Raw genomic sequence first — 26,936 nt, forward strand, 5'->3', positions numbered from 1 at the left:
AATGCCCGGTGTCATAAGCCTGTGTCCCTTGTAAAATATGTCATATGCTTGTTTGTGTGAAGCCTACCCTCGAAAGGCCCATACTGCATCTGCGCACAAATGTCGGCTTTATAAAATAGCATTCCTGTGCGCCCGGCACACATGTGTGAGTATCCAAATATTTTCACGTGCACAGGCCTTTTATAATTCTCCTTAAAATAGAGCAACAGGAAATTAGAATAAATAAAAACCTAAAACAAAGTTAACCAGAAACATTAAAACAGGGCATGACGCATCAGTCCTCAAAAGCTTGCATGAACAGCCAAGCTTTCACTTGTTTCCTACTATACAGATCGTCATTGACTAAAAAGCAAGTCCTTCTGCCTAGCATGCAATAGATCAGAGCGTGCATTAAAAAAAGGCCCTTTATCGGATGCCAGACAAGAGTCTTGTGAAAGCTAGCTTAATATAAGATAAGTTTTAAGTCTTTTATATACAAGTGTGGTTATATGGTTAATGCAAAGCATTTTTTCAAAGATTAGCATTACGATCTCTAGTGTAAAAAAAAATTGCTCTAGCTGTTAAAAACTGCTTTTGTGTGTGAAACTTTAGCCAATGTTTTTAAAATAGGGAAAGGTTGTTAAAATAATTTTAGAGCTATTATAGAGTAATAGAGGGCTTCTTGCTGCTAACTTTCTATTAAAGCATTTTTAAAGTGTCAAAATCACTCCTATAGGAAGAAATGGGAGATGCATAGCTGTCACAGTGTTCAGGCTTGGACTTATACTTCTGAGAAGGAAACATATTTAAGTCTGAGGCCCCCTGAAATGAAAAAAAGATGTGCATACATTTAAGTTGAAACGGTGTTTTTAGGCATGTCTGTGGGTGAAGTGAATGACATTAATGTAGTATCTAGCATGGCTCGCTCGCTCCAAAGATTTTTTCAGGCTATGAAAAATGCTCTCTTTTTTTTGCTGAATATCTCCTTTCATGACAGTTGCAATTTTTTGTTCTACTAATTTTCCTTCAGGAGCCAAAAAGCTGTGGGTTAATCAAGCTCTGACTCACTGCAGAGGGAATTTGGCTCACAAGATAAGATCTCTACATATGATTGTATTTAGCAACCTTCTGTATTAATGCACAGCAAATGTGTTCAAGATGAGAAATCATTTTAATTGAGCTAGTTTTAGCATTATAGTGACTGAGTGAGAATGCATGTACATGGTGTGAAAACATTTATTTTGTGATAATGTAAACTTATCCACATTGCAGAACTTTGCCAAAAACTACAAGTTAATCATTGGGGGTCATAGACTATTTTTTTCTGAATACATAAATGTATATCTCTAACAGGGCCCTCTGTACAAAGGGATGATTTTGGGATCCTGAGAAAAATGCTTAGTGCATCTAGCCTATTATCTGATAATGAGTTCCATGTTCCTATAAGAACTAAAGAAAAATACACTGGCAAACCTTCATATTCTTCAGACAGTTAGTTACTTTTTAAAATCTCTATATCTTTTCTTTATTCACTTTTTTCTATTACCATAGGTAAAGTATGACTCTTTCCTAGTTTCTATCCCTTTCAGACCTGCAGGGAGACATTCTCCTGCCCTCCAGCTAGTCCCCTCATCCTTTCCAGATCTGTTTTATTTCTGGTCTATGGATCTCTTTCCTGGCTATATTGACATCACTGCAGCATGATCAGCTGTGTTCTCAAACGTTGCTGCCACAAAGATCATATTGGAAGCTTTCCTCCAGACTGTCTCTAAATTCTAATATAGTCGATATTGGCAAAAAGAAAGATCAAGTGACCCATCCTGTCTGCCCAGTTATTCCTGTCTACACTAAGGATTTATCACAGCTATCAGCATTATACTTGATCACCTATATGCTATCACTGCTTATCCAAGACAGTTTTTGTCAACTTCCTCCATTGTACTCTACCTTCTGGAGCATGAAACATGCCCATTTTAGTTCACACTCATCACCCCTCCCCACCTATGTCCAATCATAAGGTCCCAAATAGTATAAACAGGTAACAACACCAGTGTAACTATTACATAACGTTCAACCTCTAAGGACACCATGGTCATCTTATATGGCATCTCACCAACACCAAGCTGCCACATTGACCCAGTAAACACAAGGATTGTGTAAATTGCCTTACAGACCAAGCTATATAAATATGAACATTTACTGTACATGAAGATTTGTAATTTTTACTGTACTTGCAGCCTGCTAGATACACTCAGCTGGTAATTCTTTCACCATCTCCTCACTGTTTTGCATCTAAAGATTCTCTGTGCTTATCCCATACTTTTTTGAACTACCATTCTTCCTGTGAAAAAAAAATGCTGATGTTGTTCCTGAATGTATCCCCTCATAGAGGGTATAGACAACTAACATCATGGGGTTCAAAAAAAGGTTGAACAAAGTGGAAATGCTGACACTAATCTTTAAAAAAGAGACAGAGCAGCTTTTAAACTAGATGATGGGGGAAAGCTGATAGTCACTCAGAAGCACATGGTTCAGAATGTTGTATCTTTGAAGGATACAAACAGGGAAGTTAGGGCATCCTGATAGAGAAATTGTAATAAATGTTATAGTAGACCAGGTATCTTTAACTAAAAAGCAGACAAAGCAGATTCAAAATTATCCCACTCAAGTTCTAAGCAGGTAGTTAATACAAACATAAAACATACTTTGTAATGTCTGTGTACAAATGCTACAAGTTTGAAAAATAAGATGGGAGAGTTAGAATGTATAGCACTGAATAAAGAGGTAGATATAATTAGCATGTCAGAGACCTAGTAGAATGAAGATAACAAATGATACCAGGGTACAAATTTTAGCACAATGATAAAATGGATTAAATTGGTGGAGAGGTGCCCTTTATGTTAAAGAGGGCATATATTTATTTTATTTATTTATTTTTTGGTTTTTATATACCGGGAGTTCCTGTATACAATACATATCACTCCGGTTCACAGGTAACAGAGATAACTATCGCCGGGTGGCAGTTTACATGGAACAAATCATGGAACATATCAAACAATTGATCTATAATAAAGAAGAAAACAAACTAAGCTCAACTTTAAACACATAAATAAGGCAAATAGTAATAATAAATAGGCAGAGAACAATACATTAAAGCCATAGGACAGGGGTTGTTTTTCTTCTAGTTCTTAGCTCTCTGGGAATGCTTGAAGGAAGAGCCAAGTCTTGAGTTTCGCCTTAAAAGTAGTATGGCATGGCTCAAGGCGGAGGTCTGGTGGTAGAGAATTCCAGAGAGACGGGCCCGCTGTGGATAGAGCGCGTTTTCTCAGGGAGGATTTTGCGGGCTGGGTAATCAATCTGTTTTGGTATGCCCTTCTAGTCGGCTTTTCAGAAGTATGTAGTTGCAGCTTGAAGGTTAAGTTGAGTGGGGATATGCTATGTAGGGCCTTGTGAATCATCATGCTGCTTTTGAACTGTATCCTGTATTTAATGGGAAGCCAATGGAGGTGCTGGAGGATCGGGGTGATGTGGTCTTTTTTTTGGCGTTGGTGAGAATTCTTGCTGTGGCATTCAGGATCATCTGGAGGGGTTTGGTGAAGCAGGCGGGAAGTCCCAGCAGGAGTGAATTGCAATAGCCTAGTTTCGGGAGAATGATGGCTTGGAGTACTGGGCGGAAATCTCTGTAGCGTAGAAGTGGCTTTAGTTTCTTTAAAACTTGTAATTTAAAGAAGCATTCTTTAGTAGTGTCTCTATATAGCCAAACAAGATAAAAGTTCTGCAGGAAACAAAATGTAGTTTAGAATCTTTATGGACAGAAAGTCCATGTTAGAAGGGAAATAGAATAGCTGTGGGGAGTGTATTACCATCCACCTGGCCAGAATGAACAGACAAGCAATGAAATGGTAATAGAAATTAGGGATGCTAACAAAATTAACAACACAATAATAATGGCTGATTTCAATTACCCTAGTATGGACTAGGTAAATGTCACATCAGGTTATACTAAGGAAGTAAAGTTTCTAGATGTAATAAATGACGGATTCATGGAGCAGCTGATACAAGAATGGAGAAGGGGGGAGCTATATTAGACCTAATCCTTAGTAGTGCAAGAGGTTACTGTGTTGGGGCAACTTAGCAATAGTGATCATAAATATGATCAAAGTTTACTTGATAACTGGAGGGAGGACACTAAGGAAATCTACTGTGATAGCATTTAACTTTCAAAAGGGAGATTATGATAAATGAGATAAATGGTTAGGAAAAAACTGAAAAGAGTAGCTGCAAAGGTAAAGAGTTTACATCAGGCATGGACATTGTTTACAAATATCATTGTGGAAGCCCAGATCAGATATATTCCACTTATTGAAAAAGGTGGAAGGAAGGTGTTACCCTCCATGGACCTCTCTCAACAGCAGGCAGACCCCGATGGAACACTTCACCCACGCCGGTGACTCAAAGACATGGCCGACCCCCAAACGCCATTATGCCGCAGCTGAGATGAGCTGCCATGGGTTCTCTTAGGTGCGTGCAGTAGCTTTTTCTTAAAGGGCCCGTGGTGGGATTTCCTGGTAGTGCAGGAGATGGACATCATCCAGCTGCCCTTATTTAAGGGAAGCTTGACCTGCTATCTGTGCCTCAGCTACAGGTCTCCTGTCTGACGCGTTTTCCTGCTGGTTGCCTATTCTGCCCTGATTTGGATTGTGCCTGGATTCTTCACTGCTTACCACCTGCCCTGATTTGGACTGTGCCTTGGATTATTTTCTGCTTGTTGCCTGCCCTGATTCAGACTGTGCCTTGGATTCTTCTCTGCTTGCTGCCTGCCCTGATTTAGACTGTGCCTTGGACTCTTCTCTGCTTTTTGCCTGCCCTGATTTGGATTGTACCCTGGATCCTTCTCTGCTTGCCACCTGCCCTGATTCGGATTGTGACTTGGACACTTCTTTGCTTACTGCTGCCCAGATTCGGACTGTTCTGGTCAGGGCTCATACCAAGCCCCTGGTCTTCAAAAGGATAATCCACCTGCTGATGGCAAGAACCTTTGGGGGCATCTCCGAAGGACCTTCCATCTTGTCGCAGCCCAAGAGTCTATGTAAGTAACAGAAGGCCAGATAACTGACAGCATGGTTAAAAGGTGAGAGGCTATTCTAGCCAAAAGAACATCTTTCAAAAAATGGAAAAGGGATCTGAATGAAGAAAACAGGAAATAGCATAAGCACTGGCAGGTGAGATGTAAAGCATTAATAAGTAAGGCAAACACAGAATTTGAAAAGAAACGTACTGTGTGAAAGCAAAAACTCATAATAAAAACGTCTTCAGGCACATTCAAAGCCAAAACCCTGTGAGGAAGGCAGTTGGATCATTAAGTATTTGAAGGGTAAAGGGGGCATTAAGTGAGAATAAGGCCATAGCAGGGATATTAAATGAATTCTTTGCTTTGATCCTTACTGAGAAAACCATAAGGCAGATATCTATGCCAAAAGTGATATTTAAAGGTGATGATTCAGAGGAACTGGAACAAATCTCAGGGAATCTGGAAGATATAATAGGGCAAATTGACAAACTAAAGAATAGCAAATTACCTGGACCAGATGGTATATATCCCAGAGTGCAGAAAAATGAAATTGCGGACCTTCTATTAAGTAAACTGCAAATTATCATTAAAATCAGCTAAGGTACCTGAAGATTGGAGGATGGCTAATGAAATGTCAGTTTAATGAAATGTCAGTTTTTAAAAAGGGTTCCAGGGGCAATCCAGGAAACTACAGAATAGTGAGTCTAATGTCAGTGCTGGGAAAAATGGTCAAAACTATTATAAAGAACAAGGTAACTGAATATATAGATAGCCATATTATAATGGGACAAAGCCAACAGGGATTTAGCAAAGTCATGCCTTATCAATCTGAAACATTTTTTTGAAGGTGTGAATAAACATATGCAAAAAGGTGAGTCAGTTGATAATCTATATATGGATTTTCTAAAAGCATTAGACAAAGAACCTCATGAGAGATTCTTGAGAAAATTAAAGAAATATTGGATTGGAGGCAATATTCTATTGTAGATTGAGAACTGATTAAAAGATAGAAAACAGAGAGAAGGTCTAAATGGTCAATTTTCTCAAAGGAGAAAATTAAATAGTGGAATGCCCCTGGGATTTATTCTGGGATCACTGCTTTTTAACATATTTATAAATGGCCTAGAGATGGAAACAACAAGGGAGGTGATCAAATTTGCTGATGATACAAAATTATTCAGAGTTGTTAAATCATAAGAGGACTGTGAGAAATTGCAAGAGGACCACGTGAGACTGGGAAAGTGGGGCATCTAAATAGCAAATGACATTTAATGTGGACAAGTGCAAATTTATGCACATAGGAAAGAACAACCCAAATTATAGCTACACATTGTGAGTCACCACTCAGGAAAAGGACCTAGGTATCATCATGGACTACATGCAGAAATTCTCTGCTCAGTATGCAGTGGTGGTGGTTAGGGATGTGAATCGTTTTTTGACGATTTAAAATATCGTCCGATATATTTTAAATCGTCAAAAATCGTTAGGGCCACGATACAATACCAATTCCCCCGATTTATCGTCAAAAAAATCGTAAATCGGGGGAAGGGGGAAGGGGGAGGGCAGGAAAACCGGCACACTAAAACCCCCTAAAACCCACCCCCGACCCTTTAAATTAAATCCCCCACCCTCCCGAACCCCCCCCCAAATGCCTTAAATTACCCTGGGGTCCAGCGGCGGTCCATAGCTAAATCGGGGGAAGGGGGAGGGCAGGAAAACCGGCACACTAAATCCCCCTAAAACCCACCCCCGACCCTTTAAATGAAATCGGGGGAAGGGGGAGGGCAGGAAAACCGGCACACTAAATCCCCCTAAAACCCACCCCCGACCCTTTAAATTAAATCCCCCCAAATGCCTTAAAGTACCCTGGGGTCCAGCGGCGGTCCGAAACGGGCTCCTGCTGTTGAAGCGTGTTGTCTTCAGCCGGCGCCATTTTGCAAAATGGCCGCCGCAAAATGGCGGAGGCCGGAACCCTCGCTGAATGACCTCCTGCAGTCGATCTCCTGCCGGCGCCATTTTCCGTACGGAAAATGGCGCCGGCCATACGCGTATGGCCGGCGCCATTATCCGTACGGAAAATGATTCGTGGCAGGAGATCGCTCCCGGACGCCCGCTGGACCCCCAGAGACTTTTGGCCAGCTTGGGGGGGGCCTCCTGACCCCCACAAGACTTGCCAAAAGTCCAGCGGGGGTCCGGAAGCGACCTCCTGCGGTCGAATCGTGTTGGTCTATGGCCGCCGCCATTTTGCGGCGGCCATTTTGCAAAATGGCGCCGGCTGAAGACAACACGCTTCAACAGCAGGAGCCCGTTTTGGACCGCCGCTGGACCCCAGGGTACTTTAAGGCATTTGGGGGGGGGGGGGTTCGGGAGGGGGGGATTTAATTTAAAGGGTCGGGGGTGGGTTTTAGGGGGATTTAGTGTGCCGGTTTTCCTGCCCTCCCCCTTCCCCCGATTTAGCTATGGACCGCTGCTGGATCCCAGGGTAATTTAAGGCATTTGGGGGTGGGGGATTTAATTTAAAGGGTCGGGGGTGGGTTTTAGGGGGTTTTAGTGTGCCGGTTCACGATTTTAACGATTTTCACGATATTCTAAACACTCAAACGGCAACGATACGATTCCCTCCCCCTCCCAGCCGAAATCGATCGTTAAGACGATCGAGGACACGATTCACATCTCTAGTGGTGGTCAAGAAAGCAAATAGAAAGCTAGGAATTATTAGAAAAATAATGGAGAATAAAACAGAGAATGTCATAATGCTGTTGTATCACTCCATGGTGAGACCACACCTTGAGTATGCTTTCCGAAGGGAGCATGTGTTCTTGGCCCCTTTCACTTACTGGGTCCAGGAGGCTTGGCTGAGACCTGGAGAAGAAAAGACAGGTTCGACATGAGTAAGCAGGTAACAGGCAGGACTTTCTTACATGCATCTTTCCAGGATACAGGAGCTCTTCTGCTTTGTCTCAGGGAAGGGCAGAGGTGATGTTTCGGGTGCTGTTATCTGCTGGTGTGAATTGATTTCTTCTGCCGGCCACCCCTCTGAGCTCTTTCCCTTGGCAGGACATGCATATGTAAGAGTTCATGAATAGTTAAACAGGAGCATGAAAAAGGGGATTCTCCTTCATTTCAGACTGCTGCGCCCCCCCCATCCCATCAGGTGGGAGTCACTGCTCATGTCGTGTAGCCAGCTACTGACCAGAATGCGTGATCTTGTCTTGTAACATTTGGAAAAGAAAGCTGACCTGGTCACAGCAGTTCACCTATCTGATAAGCTCCCTCGGATTGACTGTTCTTGTTTCCAGGCAGATTTGGGAACCTGTCACCGCCACATTCTTGGACTGTTCTTAAGTCAGTGTGTTGCTGGAGAGAAGCTGTATTCCTTGGTCAAACAGGCAGTTCAGATAACTTAGTCACGTATTGTTATTCTGGCCACAGTTCCTCATCAGTGTCCATCTTATGGAGTCTGTATTCATATTTGGCTGTTAATCAATACTGATCCAGTATTGATTAACAGCATCCTCTTCCTGCAGTTTGTGCTGAAAGTTTAGCTGCATTGGCTGCCCTGAAACTAAAACAAATAAATGAACCCACCCACACTGATGGTCACATTCTTGATTTATTCTTTTCAAATAATACTTTTTCCAATTTGATTCATCTGGCTTATCATGCTGGCAGGTACTTTGGTCTGAACACTTTTTGATTCGGACAGTGTTTTTGGTTCCTACTACCAGGGACGGATTTAGGATTTAGGCACCCCTAGGCACTATTGGTGCTGTCGCTCACTATTACACTGCTCTCCTTTTCTCCCCTCGGGTTTTCTGTGAGAAGGCGAGGTAGATCCTGTGGCAAAAATGTAAAAATTCTGAAGCAAACTGCAAATATTTCCAGCTTTTATATTACATTATAAAAATAGTTTTACACTATAATTAATATCATTTATTTTAATTTTATTGGGTGAAGAAAAGTGATTTCATTTCAGTACAGGGAAGAGACCTCTTGGATGGAAAGGGAAGAGAATCAAGAATGAGATTAGGAGAAATGGGAAGGAGTATAAGAAGGAACGAGGACAAGAGATGGGGAGGATGGAAGGTCGGGAGATAAGGAATCTGGGGAAGATTAGGAATCTGGAATGGATAAAAGGAGAGAGAGAGGATCCTGGTGTAACATCCCACCTAATCTCTCTCTCTCACACACACACATAAACACATACAGTTTCCTGACCAATGTCATTAACTTCTATTGAATTATGAGAGAGCTATCTTTTGTGACATCAGAAATGAACTATACTAGTGCTGCAGCTTCTGATCTTAGAAAGAGAGTTTAATCATGATTTCTTCATGTATTATGATAACAAGAATGATAATGGCTCCAATGCTCAACTGTTAATACTTTTGAAGTCAAACATTTCAAATGGCATTTGCAGTCCAAGGGCTCAAAATTCTTCAAACCTTTACTTCTAGAATGGAGTGAATAATTTGCCTGCTGCTCACATCTTCTCCCAGTGGAGTAACGCACATCTAGTGCCATCGGAATTGTATTTTTCTCTTTAGAAACATATTTGGGTTCAAAACTACCATTTCTATACTCTCACTCTCCTAGACTTCCCCCTACTTCATTGAATTTCACATTGCGATTAAAACTTTTCTAGCTCTCTTCCCCAGAATCATCCACTTTATAACTGCCACATATTAGACTGCAGTTTGTGCCGTCACCTAGTCAGATCAGTAGAACATTTTATTAATTTTGTACCGAATCCTATCATTTTCCTGGTCTATATGATTTTAGTAATCAGTATGAAGATTTTCCTAATATCCTTATTTTTCCTACTGTATTCCAGGGTGAAAGTGGGCTTCCTGGTTTTCCTGGACTTCATGGCCAACCAGGAGTAAAGGTAGGAAATATATTAGTAATTATATGGTGTTCATTTGAAATGTAATTAATAACATAATTAACTGCACATTACTTCTCAGGTCATACCTTCTAATATTTAGATAACAAGCAGGACAAGATTTCATAGTATATTTAACTTTAAAGCATATTTTAATGAGCTTTGTTTATATTTCTACTATCTAGCATTTATTATGCAGATAACATTTCTACTACTTATTATCCAGTAAAATACCTTACTGTTTGTGATTTGCCCTTAGGGTGAAAAAGGTTCCCAAGGAGATATAGGAAAGCCAGGATTTTATGGCAAAAAGGTAAGTATATGTGGCAATTATTTTACAGGTTGTGATCTGTTAGCACAAAACTTACATATCTGAGATCCAGCCTAGAAATCCTCTGTTAAGCAGGAGAAAGCAGGGTGACCACAGCGGTGAGAAGCATTTCCCGCCACTGCCACGTGCTTTGCCACTGGCCTGACAGAGGGAGAGGGGAGGAGAGCTGCACTGAAAAAAGTGAGTAGAAAGACTGAGAGGAAGGAGGAAATAGGACTGGGGTTAACGGTATGAAAGGAAAGACAGAGGGACGAATAAATAAGGTAAAGAGGGAGACAGGAATCTATGATCAATCTGGTAAAGGGGAGTAAGAGTAGAGGGCAATGCATCAGGGGAGAGTGGACTGCCATGCTGAACTAGAGGGAGAGAGAACAGGATCAAGAGGGCAGGATAGAGGAGCCCCATGGTCCAGGAGGGAAGAAGGGAGAGATGAAGGCCAGAGATCAAGGAAAAGGCAGGAAGCGAGAATGAAAATGACATTAAACACAAAGTTATCCAGGGGGGGCACACAGATAGACATGGAGATCTCATAAAAGAAAAGCAGGGAGGGTAAGTTTCAAAACTTTTTTGTGTGTGTAAACACCTGTTTACCCATGTAAAAAAGCCTTTTGAAAATTGCCGTTTCCTGCCACTGTGGGTAAAAGTCCCTGCATTGTGAACCACATACCTACGTTTACCTGCTGGAAAGAAAGCAGCAAGGGTCGGTTGGGGAAGGGAAAGTGCATGCGCTGATTTAATTTTGCAGTTCCTCTGCATATCATCACACATCTGCTTTGCATCTGCTTCAAAGAAGATGAAACGTACGTAAGGAACGAAAGTACTGGCTTTCTCCCTCTGTTCTACTAAACCGGCTCTTGATAGGGATGGGCATTCATCTTTACTTGGTTTTCTTTCTGAGCCCATGCAAATTTTGTATGTGTTATAGAATTGTATTTACAAGGATAAACTCAAAATGTCTGTGCATAAATGTGTCTTTATGCATTCAATATTAAGGTGAAAAATCCAGAACTGTTCTCTGTAATACAAAAGAGCTTGCCAGTCACCATCCTTGGAGGTGGAGCAATCTGTTTCCAGAATACCCCATGAAAGATCTTGAAATTGATGATGCTCAACAATAGGAGGGCTATTCTGGAACAGATTGCTCCACCTCCAAGCAAGGTGACTGGCAAGCTCTTTTGTATTACAGAGAACAGTTCTGGATTTTTCACCTTAATACTGTTTCCTCTAGTGGACTTAATTTGGAGTTTAATTGGTACTCTCTGGTTTAATTAATTAATTAGGTTCTTTTATTTTATGCATACAATGAAATGAAATAAAAAAACAGGAAAATAAAAACAAATACAGTTTTTTCTGTGAATACCTCTAGTTTTGATCAGCTGAAATTGAGTCTCAGGCCTGGATTCACTATTCTCGCAGAGAATAGTGAATCACGCGGTACCAGGGGGCAGGGGGGGCGAAGCAGGGGGCGGGCCTGCAAAAGCCGGCAGCCATCGTACCACTGCGTTGCGCTAGCTTCCGGTTTTCGCACCAACTAACTATACCACAAAAGGGTCCTTACCTTTCGCTGCTAGTGATGTCTCCGCAGCGTCGGCCCCGGTGCCGCCCCAACTCCTACTCTTCCGGGGCCGACTCCTCCCCAACTCCGCCCCGATCACCCTGCTGCATTTTCGCGGGCAAAAGCTATTGAAAGTGACCCCCCTTCAGTTTCTTCCATTTATCTGGAGAAAGTGAAAATGATTACCAGTTTATGGAATGTTTATTACATGCTTAAATCAAACATCAAAGCATGGGACAGAGATATATGAAAGCAACTTACAATTGAACATCATGACAAGATTAGTAGGCAGGAAGTGCCAGCTTCTGACCTGCTGGTTTCGTAAATGCTCGCAGTGCTGGGATGGGGCTGCTAGCGAACCTCATCCCACCAGTTACCAAAATATCAGACTGCTGTTACCTGTCTACCTGGTGGCTAGGCTAGTGGATGATAGAGGTGGTACAAAATTCTCTCTGGTCCAGACATATTTGTGCAGTTGATTTCTCATGGGTGAATCCTATTTTGGATTTGGAACTGTTTAAAAACTATTTAGAAGATTGTTTATAAAATCCCATGGGAAAAATTACCCCTAGCTAAAGTATTATATCTCTTGCTTGTATGTATTGCTTTTGAAAAACAAGTGCATTCTTTAACATAGGAACTACTAAACTAGAATTGTCTGCTGATGTGCCTACAAACTGAGGGGCTTTAATAGTTACATGTGTTTTTGAGCCAGGTAGACAATGGATTATGAAACCTTTTTGGGGGATATGTCTTAAATCTTTATGGGTTATAGGGTCCCTGCCTTGCACATAAAGACACGAAGGAAGAATTTCTTGATACCGCAAACAGGTGTTTTGAAGTTTGTGTGCTACATTTGTCTTGTGATACCTTGCCAAGTGTAAAATTACTTATAAGAATGTGGGCTCTACCTTTTGGGATCCAAATCAATTGTCTGATTTTGTTTCTAAGAATGCTGACCAACTGTCTGAATTGTGCGATTTAAGAGACATACATTTATTTATTCAAATGGCCTTGGATCATCTGTTTTTTTTCCTAATAGTTTTTCCTTAATATTTGAGGTTTGTTGCTGGCTTGTATGACTTATTTGTCAGAGTTACCAGTCCACTTTTCTTAAAGCATTTTCTAGTTATTTTCTCTCTCCTTTCTGAGTGCTTTCCCAGTTTTGTGGATCTCTTTTTTACTGAAGTTTTAATTGATTTTGCAGTGCTGAATTAATTTGGTTTTCTATTCGCTATGATTGTTGTGGTACTTTTATCCTTTTTTTGTATTATTCATAATGGTATTATTGAACTGAAAATTGAAAATAAATTTAAAACATTGGTGAATTGGACCACACTGTTTTTTAATTTAGGAAAACATACACCATGAAAATTTAAATGGTGGTAAAAAAGAGGATACTTATAATTTTGAATTGATTGCCTGGTAGTAATGCTTATTATATAAATTATATATATTATATAAATTATATATATTATAATGCTTATTATATAAATTATTATTATAATAATAATTTAATATATTAATTTTTTTAGGGTGCAAAAGGGGAAAAAGGCAGCATAGGCTATCCTGGTCAGCCTGGCCATTCTGTAAGTATAAATTACAGGTGATTTTAGAACTGATTTATTATTTTTTTATTTCTGAATATTTGTTATTCTGCCTCTTCCCAAAGCTGGTCTCAAGGCAGATTACAATAAATTTAAATGAACAGAGGCAATAGAACAGCTTATAGTCAAATCAGAATTCTCATTAATGAGATCCAGTATAGGAAATCCCATTGGTGAATAATTTCAAGACCCAGTGGTGTATAACACATTCTTTTGTAGAGGGGTCAGGAAGCTGCATTGAAGATATTAAACTTATGGATGGCCTGGCTGAAAAGCCATGCCTCAGCTTTTTTTCCAAACATAAGGTAGCATGGCTTCAGATGCAGGGTTAGTATGACTTTGGGCCTCATTTTCCAATAACACATTAGGGGGCATTTCCCATGCAAATGAGGCTTTTTTCATGAGAGTGAGAGAGAGAGAGAGAGAGAGAGAGAAAAAAAAACTTGCTATAATGTCTACTCCCTAGACAGGTATTTGTATCCCTTTGAGAGGCCCACCTAGTAACTCGAGGTGGGGATTAGGTAAGAGTGTAGGGGGTTGGGGCCACTTTCACATTCAACGTGAGACGTACGAACAGGTCTCTTGTGAAGATTTGAAGGCCTTCGGAGTGAGGAAACTCACTCCAAGATGAGATTTGGACAATGTTCTCTCCACCTCAAGCTAGGTGGAGAGAACATTGTCCAAATCTCATCTTGGAGTGAGTTTCCTCACTCCGAAGGCCTTCAAATCTTCACAAGAGACCACTGTTCTGTTCGTACGTAGTAGTAGTAATTTGTAGCCTCTGGAAGTGCGTACGTAGTAGTACGTAGTAGTAGTACGTAGTACTCATCTTGGAGTGAGTTTCCTCACTCCGAAGGCCTTCAAATCTTCACAAGAGACCACTGTTCTGTTCGTACATAGTAGTAGTAATTTGTAGCCTCTGGAAGTGCTTCAAACTGTATTGAGAGTTGCTGTTGTATAAGGAATTGCAGTAATCAATTCACTTGATTTGTGCATGGTTTACGTTGATCAAGGAACTTAGGGCTGGATTCATCATTCTTCGCAGAATGATGAATCCAGCGAAAAAGTGGGCAGGGGGCAAAGGGGGGGTGGGCCTGCAAAAGGCCGCAGCTATTTGCACCGCAGCAGTGTGATTTTGCCAGCCACGGTGCAGCCGGCTGCAGCCTTTCACATGAATAGCGCCACCATAAAAGGTGATGCTATTCACCATGCTACTGCTGGCAATAATGTCCCTCACATTATTGCAGGCAGCGGTGCCGCGGCCGACTCCTCCCCCTCCCTGCCTCAACTCCTCCCCATCTCAGCCTCGACTCCTCCCCTCCCCACCCCACTCCTCCCCACCAGCTAATTGACATCCTATCGCACGCAAAAAGCCTCTTTTCATGCTCGATAAATGTTTAGAAAATAACCCCCTTAGTTGGCAAATCTGTCACAGACACATGAAGGAGGACTTTACTACTTTCAAAATTTGGGGTTTCATTGTGAGATTTTGGTCAATTTGAAGCCTCTAGGCTCAGAACCAACTCCATAGGATATAAGGCGGTACCTGGTAATAAGGAAAACAATTTTATAGAGTGACCTTGGTGGTTTTAGATAGGTTTAATTTGAGTTTGTGTTTATTAAGTCATTGGGCTCCCTCTGTAAAACAGTTATTTTGACTGGTAATGGATGAGGTTTGGTCAGATCCCATTTTGATGCAAACTTGGATGTCATCCACAAATAGGTTATTACATAAACAAAAAGAGAACTCGCAAAATCACAACATTCAATCTCAAATATATAATTTATTAATGAAATATATAAAAAATAGATCCTGTCTAGACAATGATTACTATCTAACACAATCATTCATCCATACCGCAATCATATCACAGTCATACAACACCTGTAAAAACACCATATCATAATATAAAAATCCCAACACCAATGTGTAACAATTTTTCAAATCACAATGTAAAATATCTATTGCAATATCATCAGATGATATTGCAATAGATATTTTACATTGTGATTTTGCGAGTTCTCTTTTTGTTTATGTAATTACTTGGTATAAGAGAACCAATAGTATAATATTACCCTCAGTGTAGTGTACCTTTCGGTATCCACAAATAGGTGGCACTCGATATTGAAGGGCTGGATGAGGTCACAGATAGGATGCCATGTAGATGTTGAAAAATATTGGGGAAAAGCCCGAGCCCTGATATATTCCACAGGTGAGCTCTCTAGGGAAGAAAGAAAAAGTGCAGGATTTATCTAAAATTTTTAGGTTTAATTAATCATCTTTCCAAATATGAGCTCAAGGCAAGATATTATCAGGTATGGTAGTTATATCCCTCCCCAGAGAGCTTGAGGAAATGCTGAGAAGCTAGGAAAGTAATTAGGAATGAAAAGATATAAATGGAAGAAAAAAAAAGCAAATACAATAAAATGGGGGGACAAGACTTTTTTATTTTTAGATATGTTAGTGATAAGAGGAAGTGCAAATATGGCATTGTAACAATTCGAGGTGAAGGGTAGAATATGTAGATGCTGAGAAGTAAAGAAGTGGAATTGCTTTACATATTTCTGTTCAGTGTTCACGAGGAAGGTCTAGGATAGGAGCACGGAAAATAAACACAAATAGGATTGGTAGTGAAGTAAACCTCATACTATTTCAGAAAAATCTGTTTAAAAGTAGCTAGCGAAACAAACTACATAAAGTGATGGGGCCGGACAGAATACATCCAAGGGTTCTATGGGAGCTTAGAGGAGGTCTGCCATCCTCGCTGGCTGACCTTTCCATGGCTCTTTAGACTTAGGATTAGTTCCAAAAGATTGGAGACAGGCAGATGTAGTTCCTATTCACAAAAGTGGAAGTACTAAGGAGGCTGGGAACTACAAGCAAGTATTAACTCTGTGGTGAGTAAATTAATGGAATTGCTGCTAAAACAGAGGAGAATATATGTAGTTTCTGGAATTCAATGGAGTCCAAGATCTGAAACTGCATGTTTTTACCAGAGGTAGTTCTTCGCAGACAAATCTGATAAATGTATTTGCTTGGGTAACCAGGGTATTGGATCAGGGAAGAGCTCTAGATGTAGTGAACTTGGATTTGGAAGGCCTTTGACACAGTTCCATGTGGGTAACTTATAAATAAATTGAAATCCTTGGAATGGACCCTAAAGTTACTGACTGAGTTAGAAATTGGTTGAGTGAGACACAACAAAGAATAGTGGTAAATGGAGTTCATCCCAAAGAAAGGGGTGTTACTAGCAGTGTGCCTCATGGATTGGTCAACAGTTTTGTGAGTGACATTGCAGAAGGATTGTCTGGGAAGGTTTGAATTTTTGTGGATGATACCAAATTCTGCAAGCAAATAGCCATGGAAGTGTGAAAGACATGGAGTAGAATCTAGCAAAGACTGATGAATGGACTAGAGTCTGGCAATTAAGATACAATGCTATAAAATGCAGACATGCATTTGGGCTGCAAAAACCAGAGGGAGTAATACAGAATAGGAAATTAAATTTTTCTGTGCGCAAAAGAAAATCATGATCTGGAATTGATGGATAGAATCATATGATTATAACGTGGCCAAACAGGTGAATAAGGCAACAGCAAAAGCTAGAAAGATACTTGGGTGTATAGGGAAAGGAATGTCAGCAGAAAAAAGGAAGTGATATTGCCCCTGTATAAATTTCTGGTGAGACCTCATTTAGATTAGTGCATACAATTCTGGAGAACTCACCTTCAAAAGGATAGAAACCTGTTGGAGTCAGTTCAGAGGGTGGCTACTGAAATGGTCAGTGATCTTCATTCTAAAACATATGAATACAGACTTAAAGATCTAAACATGTATACCACAGAGGATAGGCAAGATAGGGGAGATATGATAGAGACATTTAAATACCACCAAGGTTTTCATGCTCAGGGAATGAGTGGTCATTGAATGAGGATGAAAGGGGGTAGACTCAAGAGCAATCTAAGGATTTCTTTCTTTATAACTAGGATTATGGATGCATGGAACAGCCTCCCTGTTGAGGTGGTGGACACAAGGACTATCTAAATGAAGAAAGCATGGGATAATCACAGATTATCTCCAAGGGAGTGGTAGTGACTGTAAAGCTATGTTTGAATAGATGGTCTTTTTCTGATGTCACATCTCTATGTGACTAGATTTCTCTATCTATTTACTAGACACAAAATACTTGGCCATGCCCCCTCCCTCCCAAACCCTGACTCTTTGCAGTCCAAAAAATTATTCCCACACCCCTGGGCATACATGCCCCCCACCCTCGTCCATCCCAAATCCTCCCATCCTTTACTTTAATAGCCTGGTGGTCCAGAGGAGCCCGATGCACCCCTAGGTCTCCAGGCCATTTTCAAAATGGTACCGATCAGCCATAGGATCTCTATGCGGCCGACTGGTGCCTGTATTTTTATTGTATTTGTATCATTTTTATTGCATACCGCTGTGATGTTTGGTATATTAAAAAAGAAACCTAACTCAACTAATTGACTTGGATGCAAATCAGCTCATTTTAATATCCACATCATACTAGGTTTTTAGAGAGGGAGATAATACTCAGTATTTGAAATACCATCCATTAAGATATTTACCGAGTGTTAAGCATTGTTTACCATGTGGTAAAGCTGTAATGCAGCTTAATAAATGAGCCCCCTCCCCAAGTTTGTAACTGAGGTAATGGAGGGTGAGGTCAAAAGATGCATCAGTGGGAGAAACAAGATTTGAACCCTGGCTTCCTGTTTCTCTGCCCCTTTCTCTAATCGCTAAGCCACTCCTCCACATTGTCAATAAAGTATTCCATAGTTTTAACTGGGGAAAATACTGCAAAACATCTAGCACAAAACTTTAATAAATCATCATTTTGCTGTTTATTTTTGAAGTGTGAATTAAAATATTCATAGCTTTTTCTGATTGTTATGACAGGGGGAACCTGGAATTGATGGAAAAGATGGCTTGCCTGGAAGCACTGGTTCAAAGGTCTGTTCATGTTTTATTCTCTGAATATATGTTAGAAACTGAAGACATTATTTTGACTTTGGCAGGAAACATTTCTGATGTAGTATGGATGATTAGTGTCCATGAAGAACTGGAAAAATGAGAAAAGTATTTTTTTTTAATTTTCCATCTTTCATGGCACCTTAGAGCAAATTGCATTCAGGTTCTGAAGGTATTTCCTTATTCACAGAGGACTTACAATCTAAGATAATTTTCAAAATTGTACAGCCCCATGAGTGTGTGCATATGACAGCACAGAGATCTACTACAGTATTTTATAACATGATTGTATCAGGTGCAGACAGATTATAAAATATGCATATGTCTACTACTCCAATATATGTGTCATGGGGCAAGGAGCTGGAGTCCGGAAGCACCCCCACAGAGCCAGGACAGGACTACAGGGCCAGACTAAAGCTGGTCTTCTGTCTAACCATCCCCCTTCCCCGAAGGTTGAGCCCTTCAGTTCTGGGGGCCAGTAGGACTTGCCTTCTTAAGAACGTCATGGTGCCAGTGTGGAGTTATAGCTGTGTACAGTCTGGCAGCTGAGGTCAGGCACAGGCTGGAAGCTGAGGGAAAGCATAGGCTGGGAGTTGGACCAAGTACTGCCTGGGAGCTGGATCCAAGCACAGACTGGGAGCTGGATACAGAACACAAGATGAAGGCTGGATACAGAGCACAGGCTGGGGCTGGAGGTCAAGGGCAAGGCCTGGGAAAGAGATAAGGGACTGGACTGGGCAGTGTAAGACAGAATAAGGACTGGACAAGGACAGGACTTAGCAAGGACTGGACTAGACAGAACATTCACCAATAAACAGGGAAACCCAACAGGGCACAAGGCTGGCTAGGAAAACCTAAGAGGCCTGGAGGCTGTAAGGTATGGCAGGAAAGCCCAAGGAGGCACTGAACATGACAGGTAGGTCTGAAGGCCACAGAGCAAGGCAAGAAGGCTTGGAAGGGCCCATAGTAAGACAAAATGCCAAGAGAGGCCATAGAGGAAGGCAAGAGGCCAAGAGATGCCACAAACCAAGGCAGGAGGCCCAGGTAGGTAGCAATGCAAGGTAGAATAGTGAGAGCGCCAAGGTCAAGGAGCCAAGATAACTTAATGAAGAGGCACTGAGGAACTGGACAGGCTGGATTAAATAGGGCTGAGCTGAGGAATCAGGTAATCAGGAAACCGGTGACTTGCACAGCTGGTGTGGGACTCGCTGAGGACCTCTGGTGGAGGGGAGACTGTGCAGCAGGCAAAAACATGCTTAAATACCTGCAATGAATAGAAAGCATACAATTTTCCTATCTATTTTATAAACATGCATGTGTAGATTTTACACGTGAAAAAAAGAGAACTTCTTCATTTAAAACCCTGATTTACATGTGGAAGTCGGTGTATTTTAAACATGCGCATATGATTGAAATCGCCAGTTTGCCAATGCCACCACCAGTTCACCCATGATATAATGTTGTAATTCTAATGTGTTTGTTTTGTTTGATGATTGTATTCTGTGTATTTTTTGTAAATCATGCTACCTGCTTTTCAGAAGGATTGGTAAAAAAAAATAATTGGAAAATAAAAAAAAAAGCATCTAGGGTATCACCCTAGATGCTTTTCATAACTTGTTCTTGCTTTTAGGTTGGAACTATTTAAATAACTTTATAAATTTCCTGTAATTAATAGTTATAGCAAAGAAAAAAAAAGACAAGTTTTAGAATTGCATTAATACACATGGAATACAAGCTCAGATATAGCTGTTGTGCCTATGTAACTATGTTTTCATTTTGAAGGGAGAAGATGGGAAACCTGGCTCTCCAGGGCTTGAAGGACGTCAAGGCCCACCTGTAAGTAGCTTGATTTAACTATTTATGGTAAGACCAGGTTATTTTATAGCTTATAGCACTAAGGAATATACTGCTGATATCAGTCATTTCAGCCTTCTTTGCCTTTCCCAAATTTCTATTATAATATAAAAAATGAATTCATACAACATATGTTTTTTTTATGTGGGTTTTTTTTTTATATACCATTGTTTGGAACTGGCCTTCACAACGGTTTACTTTTGAAACAGCGATAGATATAACATTATGCAGGTGAGACAATAATACTTGTAACATTTAACAAGTACAATAATATATAACATATAACAAATGTATGTTGTAGAAGTATATATGGTTACAGTTTATGATCTGGTTACAGTTTATGATCTGTGTGGAGGGATACATTTAAGGGGTAAGGGGGGGATTACGAGAGTTGAGGTGGAAGTAAAATCGATAATTGATGGTCGAATAATGTTCCTTTAATGTGCTATCTACAATGTAGGATTGGAGCGATTTTGCGATTGGTGGTTGTGAGTGTGTTGGGGGATAATTATGCTCATATTTTCTTATCCAGTGCATCTCTGTAGGCTTGTTGGAATAGCCAACAAGCCTACAGATTATCTAGATCTATCATTTTCCCTTCATCTATTTATTAAACAACTGTGCTCAATTTATTATAATCAAGCATTTTTGTAGTATATAGCTGGTAAATAATTTTCTATTACGGAAATATAAATTTTAGTATGGCTCCTGTTTAAATCATGTAAAATGTTTTGAAGTTGGAGTGTTACTTAACATAGTGAGATCAATATTCAGCGCCACTTAGCTAGATAAGTTCTGAATTATTCAGCTAAATGGTGGCTATTGATCAGGTCTAAAGTTAGTCAGATAAACGTATCTGCTAACTCAAAAGTTATCTCGATATATTCTGCAGCATGGCTGTGCCACTGAATATCCCTGCTAAGTTAGCTGGATAAATGTATCCGACTAACTTCCCTAGTTGGCTAGGTTTAGAATATCTACCTCATTGTAGAAGGCTTCTATGTCATTTCAGAAATTAATATAATACAACATCTCTTTTATTGGGCCTTTAAAAGGTATCTCAGCCTTCAATTTTCTTCAGGACTAATAATGCTACTAGAACGCTACACTATCTATCTATCTATCTATCTATATATATATCTAATACAGGAATTTGAAAATAAAAGTTGCTATTTATCCACATAATACAAGGGCTTACTTAGGTAGCTTGCATTTTTCCACATAAAGCAGATTTTCAAAGGCCAAAAAAATGTGGGTACTTTCAGTTGCTGTAAAAGTAGGAATTCTAGAGGAGGGAGGTAGAAGTTGTAATTAGTTTGGGTGAGAAAACTATTCATATATATTTCATTTTCAAAATGTATGTGAGTAGAGGATGCATGTGGTTAAAAATGTACTTCAGCATTAGGTATCACCAATTGTTGTTAGAAGTTAAGCAGGTAGGCGATAGAAGGTTTGCCTCCTTTAACTTTGGCCTGTGGTCATGGGAAAGGACATAATCCATGAACAGTGGGATTGGAAGTGCCGTAATCATTGGGATTGGCGAGGCTTAGGTCATGAGTTGGTGCTATGATAGAGGGAGCTCAACGCGGAGGTGTCATGATATTGGGATAGGTAGAGGGAATTCAAGAAAGGATACTGTGTTCTGGGGACTAGGCCAAGGCAGTGATAGTTGATGGGAGTAAGTGTATTTGCATGCACCATTGAGTTGATGTAAATATATGCATGTACTTTAAAACAAACAAGCAAAGAAACCCCTGGAAGGATTTTTTTGGGGGGTTTTTTTTTTTTTTAATTCTGCAAGTTTGTGCAGATTAAACATACCTACCTAGTTTATTTGTGAGTAGGTTTATAAAGTATTGGGAATAATATTTGTGCTAATTATAAATGTATTTTTGTCTGTGGGGCATACTGTGTGTCATTTTATTTCATTTCTTGCAATTTCTATGGTGCTGATTATTCTTATTTGAACTTGAAGCTGCAAGTAGGCTGAGCTGCAAACTGATTACAAAAGAGGCACATGACATGCTTGTTCAAACATGAATAGTTTACTGCACTCCATCATCACATAGACAGGAAGAGGATGCATGCAACTTTTTTCTTTTTCATGCAACAGCACATGGCAGTGTGGTACAAAATGTTATAACATGATGCTTATAAAAATGTCATACTCTTCAGGAGAATAGCAGAAACACAAGAGCAAAACCAAATGCTGTTATATTACTGAACTCATTAAACCATACTCTTACTGAACTACGAAGTTTGCATTATTTTCTTTTGTTTTTGTATTTTTAAATGTCATAATACATTTTATTTTATAAGCATTCAATATACTGACCCAGTTTTAGTTATTCAAAAGTTATATAGAGAGCAATTTTCAAACAATGCGGGTAGTCTACAGGAAGGAAATTTTGAAAGGAAATTGGTTATGAGAAAACTGCCCTCCCTTAATCCACCTAGAAAAACACCCAGTTGTCCATGATGCACATGCTTTTAGCTGAATTTAGGAGATCTGTTCTATGGGACATGTTTTTGGTCAGGACATAAATAAAATGGGAGTAAAAGTAGCATATATCATAGTAATTTTCAAAAGCTCATTTGCATGCTTAAAGGTGAATTTAAAAGTCTGGTGCCCGCCAAAATCGGGAGGTGTGCGCACAAGTTAGATTTGCGCTCACCAACTGAATTTTAAAAGCCACCTAGATATGTGTGTATCTCTTTCTGTATTCACATCTCACTTGATTTCAAAAGGGGCATGGTCTGGGCAGGGCGTGGCCAAGAGATATGCACCCTGGCCCACTGCCGTGTAACTTTACTCCTGCTATGGAGGAGGAATAACTTAAAAAGTTAAAGAAATTAGCCATTTCTGCCAGGTTTAAAGGGTCTGAGGTAACATGAGGGGAGTTGAGGCTATCAAACCAGGAGGGTTGGAGGACCTAGCTTTTAACTAGGTGAACTGATGGACAAACTGGTGAAACTGGCAATACATGAACGCTCCTGTTATAAAATACCCTGACTTATGCTGTGGAATCATATTTATGTGCCTAGGTGCACAACCACTTATAATTTTATGCATAGGTGCGTGTAACCAGGCTATTTTATAATGTTTGCAAGTTTTAAAATGGCCGCCTATTTGAGTGGGTGCTGACACACCCACACCAAAGTGCGCTTGTGCTCCAGTTTAAAAGTTACCATCCCTAATTACACTTATGCGCCTAAAACCTATTGACAATTCAATAGCATATATAGTAGCACTTTTCAAAAGCCCTCTTATGCACCCAGTTTTAAGCATGTAAACTCTTTTGAAAATTACTCTTAATACATGTAGGTTGGATTTATTTTCCATGAAAAATCTAACCGTGCAAAACGTAGGAGCAAAAGTCTGCAGTGATTTTGAAGGGAAAGTGCATTTTTGTCTCTGGGGCATACACGTGTGTCATTTTATTTCATTTCTGGCAATATCTATGGTGCTGATTATTCTTATTTGAACTTCAAGCTGCAAGTAGGCTGAGCGGCAAACTGATTACAAAAGAGGCACATGACATGCTTGTTCAAACATGATTAGTTTACTGCACCCCATCATCACATACACTTTAAAATCAGGTGAAAAGTCTGCAGGCAAAAAGCACCCACAGACTTTGCAGCAAAATGGCCAGTTTGAAAGTTGCCCCCCCCCCCCCCAAATGGTATTTAGTTTGTGTCATAAACTCTATATAATGAGATGTATTATGAATCATATATCTGATTATCTATGTTTATAATGTATATGACTATTTACTTATTTTTTAATTGTACTTTGTTATAAACCGCATTGAAGGGTTCTTTGGTATATCAGAATGGTGGCATATAAACTCTAATTTGGATTAGATTAAGTTAGATTTAATGACCTAATCATGTATACTAGGGATGTGCATTCATTCAATTAGTCTTTGGAGGTTTGGGAGTGTAACATTTTTATATTTTTCTTTGTGACTGCAGGGGGGGGGGGGAGGTGGTTTGAAAGTGCAGAGGTGAATCAATTGGATCATTTTTTTTATAACTATTTATTTTAGGACCACACAAATGTATGGCAAACAATATCTCAGAAAAGAGAATATAGAGAAAAATAATAATTCCAACAGAAAGTACTATAAACATCAATCATCAGTAATGCACTGGCATCTCCTTCACAATTAGGGTTGCCAACTGACTCCAGATTTTCAGGACAGGTTGATCCAGTCCTGGTTTTACCCAGTTGCATGCAGGGACTTGTAGTTTTGCTTTTTTAAGGAACTTCAATAAAGAAGAATGTTGACATAAGATTTTAGGAAAGAATGTATTTTTCTAACTTGCATGGAATCTTGGTTTCCTTTTTGTCTCTCAACTGTCATTCCGACCCCAAATCCATCAGGTTTTATGAGTGGGTTTTTATAAATTGCGTTTACTTCGACATTTCTGATTTGTTTTAGATAAAGATGATTTTCAAATTATCAATCTTTTGTGATTACTGTTATTGATTATTTTATCAATAATCAAGAATCAAGAATCAATAATCAATAATAATCAATAATCAATAATCAATAAGAATCAATAATCAATAATCAAGAATAATCAAGAATCAAGAATCAACCAACCTCAAACCCTCTCTCACTAATTCCTGCTGAATATTTATCATACTATTACCATTCACAACTGTCATATTTATTCATTTGATTACCTATGTACCGTTTCATAGTCTTATTTTTTCACTTGCTATTCTAATGTATCAATAGGCTGAAATGTAAATATTGTGCTGTTCAATTTCTCCCCTTCCATCCCAAGTTTATTTTCCTTGTTTTTTGTAACTTTCCCTCTCCCTTTTTCTGATTCACTGTATTTAAAGTTCAAGGTTCTTATTGAAAATATTGTTTTTTACGTTATGTTATGCTTTACACTCCTTGTTATTTGTAAACCGGGTTGATGTGATGCCTATCATGAAACTCGGTATAACAAAAACAATAAATAAATAAATAAATAAATAAATAATGTAATATGTATTTGTTGGACTTCTGGCCTCTACAATATATCCTCTCCAACTACTGCAGAATTCTGCAATAGTTGGAGAGGATATGGTCCCATAGATGGGACCATGTGTCCCCGTTATTATTTCAACTTCATTGGTTGCCTATTAAAAAGTGCATTGAGTTCAAACTGTTGATTTTAGTTTTTAAGGTTTTAAAGGCTGAGAGTCTGTCTTATTTATTTGCACTTTTAAAAAGATGTTTACTTATGTGGAACCTGAGATCCCAAAGTATTTATTTATTTGATTTTATATATCGACATTCAAAGTGAGTATCACAAAGGTTTACATAATAACTTGTGGGATAGTAAATTGTTACTGCAGGTTCCCATTATAAAGCAAACACAATTGATAGGAACCCGTAAATGAGTATTTTGTTTTGTAATTGGACCTTTGTTATGGAATGCCCTTCGAGATTCATTGAGAAACATTGACAATGTCTTAACATTTCATAAGTAACTTAAGACTTTTTTATATCCTCAAAATTAATGATATCTAAAGAAGCAATTTTGGATAACTTCTTATAACTGTTAAGAATGTTTTAATTTATGTTATCTATATGTTGTTATGTTTTAATGTATTTGTTATAATCCGAACAGCATGGGTGTCTATTTTGGGCAGAATATAAATTATTTTAAATAAATAAGTCAGAATTACAAGTCCCTGCATGCAATGGGGTAAAACCAAGACCAGATCCACCAGTCCTGAAAATCTAGAGCCAGTTGGCAACCCTATCCATGACCAATATGGTTTTCACACTGGGGAAAGGTTGCAGGGGAGGGGGAGGGGGAGGAGGAGGAGGAGGGGGAGAGGGATTGGTCATTATTGTAGCTGAGGGCATCTGGGCCAGACAGAGCCATTTATATATCAGGTAGGTAGACTGACATTTGGGCCACGAGCCCATTGATTTATGTTGGGTGTAAAAATGATAGCGCTACGTAACCGAATAATCTTTGAAGATATCCAGTTAACTAGAAAGTTATCTGGCCATAAAGGTTGGATAACTTTAAAACCTAACCAACTCTATTCAAACATAACTGATTAGTTTTTAAAATTAGCTGTCTACATGTAGCTGGATAACTTTAAGCAACTATATTCAGCAAGATGCTTATCCCACTGAATAATATACAGGGCAAGATATCTGGCTAACTTTAGGTGAATATTGGCCTCTTCATGTTTTTCATTCAATTGTTTTCAGTGTGCATTATTTAGAAATAGTAATAGTATGCATTATTTCTGAAACCTAAAACAAAAATAATTGTGAAAAACCTTCATGACAAGGAAATCTGCCCCCAAATGACACAGCAATTTTTTTTTTTTTGGCTTGCACACTCTTAGTTAGCAATATATTGCTGGACGCCAGGTAGTATAATGCTAGAAATAACATGCAGTATTTCTGCATTAATTCTTTAGCTTAAACATTAACCTATAGATAAAATCATGACTGATAACATGGTTTTTAGGATTTCAATTTTAGGTCCCTAAAAGTTGTTTTTTTTTTACAGTAAATACCTGGTACATTTATTTTTTTCAGGGGATACCTGGTATTCCTGGAAATGAAGGCCCAATGGCACCAAAGGTTGGTAGAAACTGTTATTTTAAATGATCACTACAAAT

At 39.3% G+C, this 26,936-nt stretch overlaps 1 protein-coding gene across 2 annotated transcripts in view; it reads left to right on the forward strand.

The window, feature by feature from the left end:
* The window catches only part of LOC115087934 (collagen alpha-1(XXI) chain-like), a 454,903-nt gene that overhangs the window by 279,874 nt on the left and 148,093 nt on the right, over positions 1–26,936 (forward strand). For both annotated transcript variants that reach the window (XM_029595690.1, XM_029595691.1), the window contains exons 13-18: positions 9,885–9,938; positions 10,195–10,248; positions 13,357–13,410; positions 18,359–18,412; positions 20,213–20,266; positions 26,854–26,898. In XM_029595690.1, coding sequence (XP_029451550.1) covers positions 9,885–9,938; positions 10,195–10,248; positions 13,357–13,410; positions 18,359–18,412; positions 20,213–20,266; positions 26,854–26,898 — 315 coding nt within the window. The remainder of the gene's footprint in view (positions 1–9,884; positions 9,939–10,194; positions 10,249–13,356; positions 13,411–18,358; positions 18,413–20,212; positions 20,267–26,853; positions 26,899–26,936) is intronic.

The sequence above is a fragment of the Rhinatrema bivittatum genome, chromosome 3 (genome assembly GCF_901001135.1).
Source record: "Rhinatrema bivittatum chromosome 3, aRhiBiv1.1, whole genome shotgun sequence".
Classification (NCBI taxonomy): Eukaryota; Metazoa; Chordata; class Amphibia; order Gymnophiona; family Rhinatrematidae; genus Rhinatrema; species Rhinatrema bivittatum.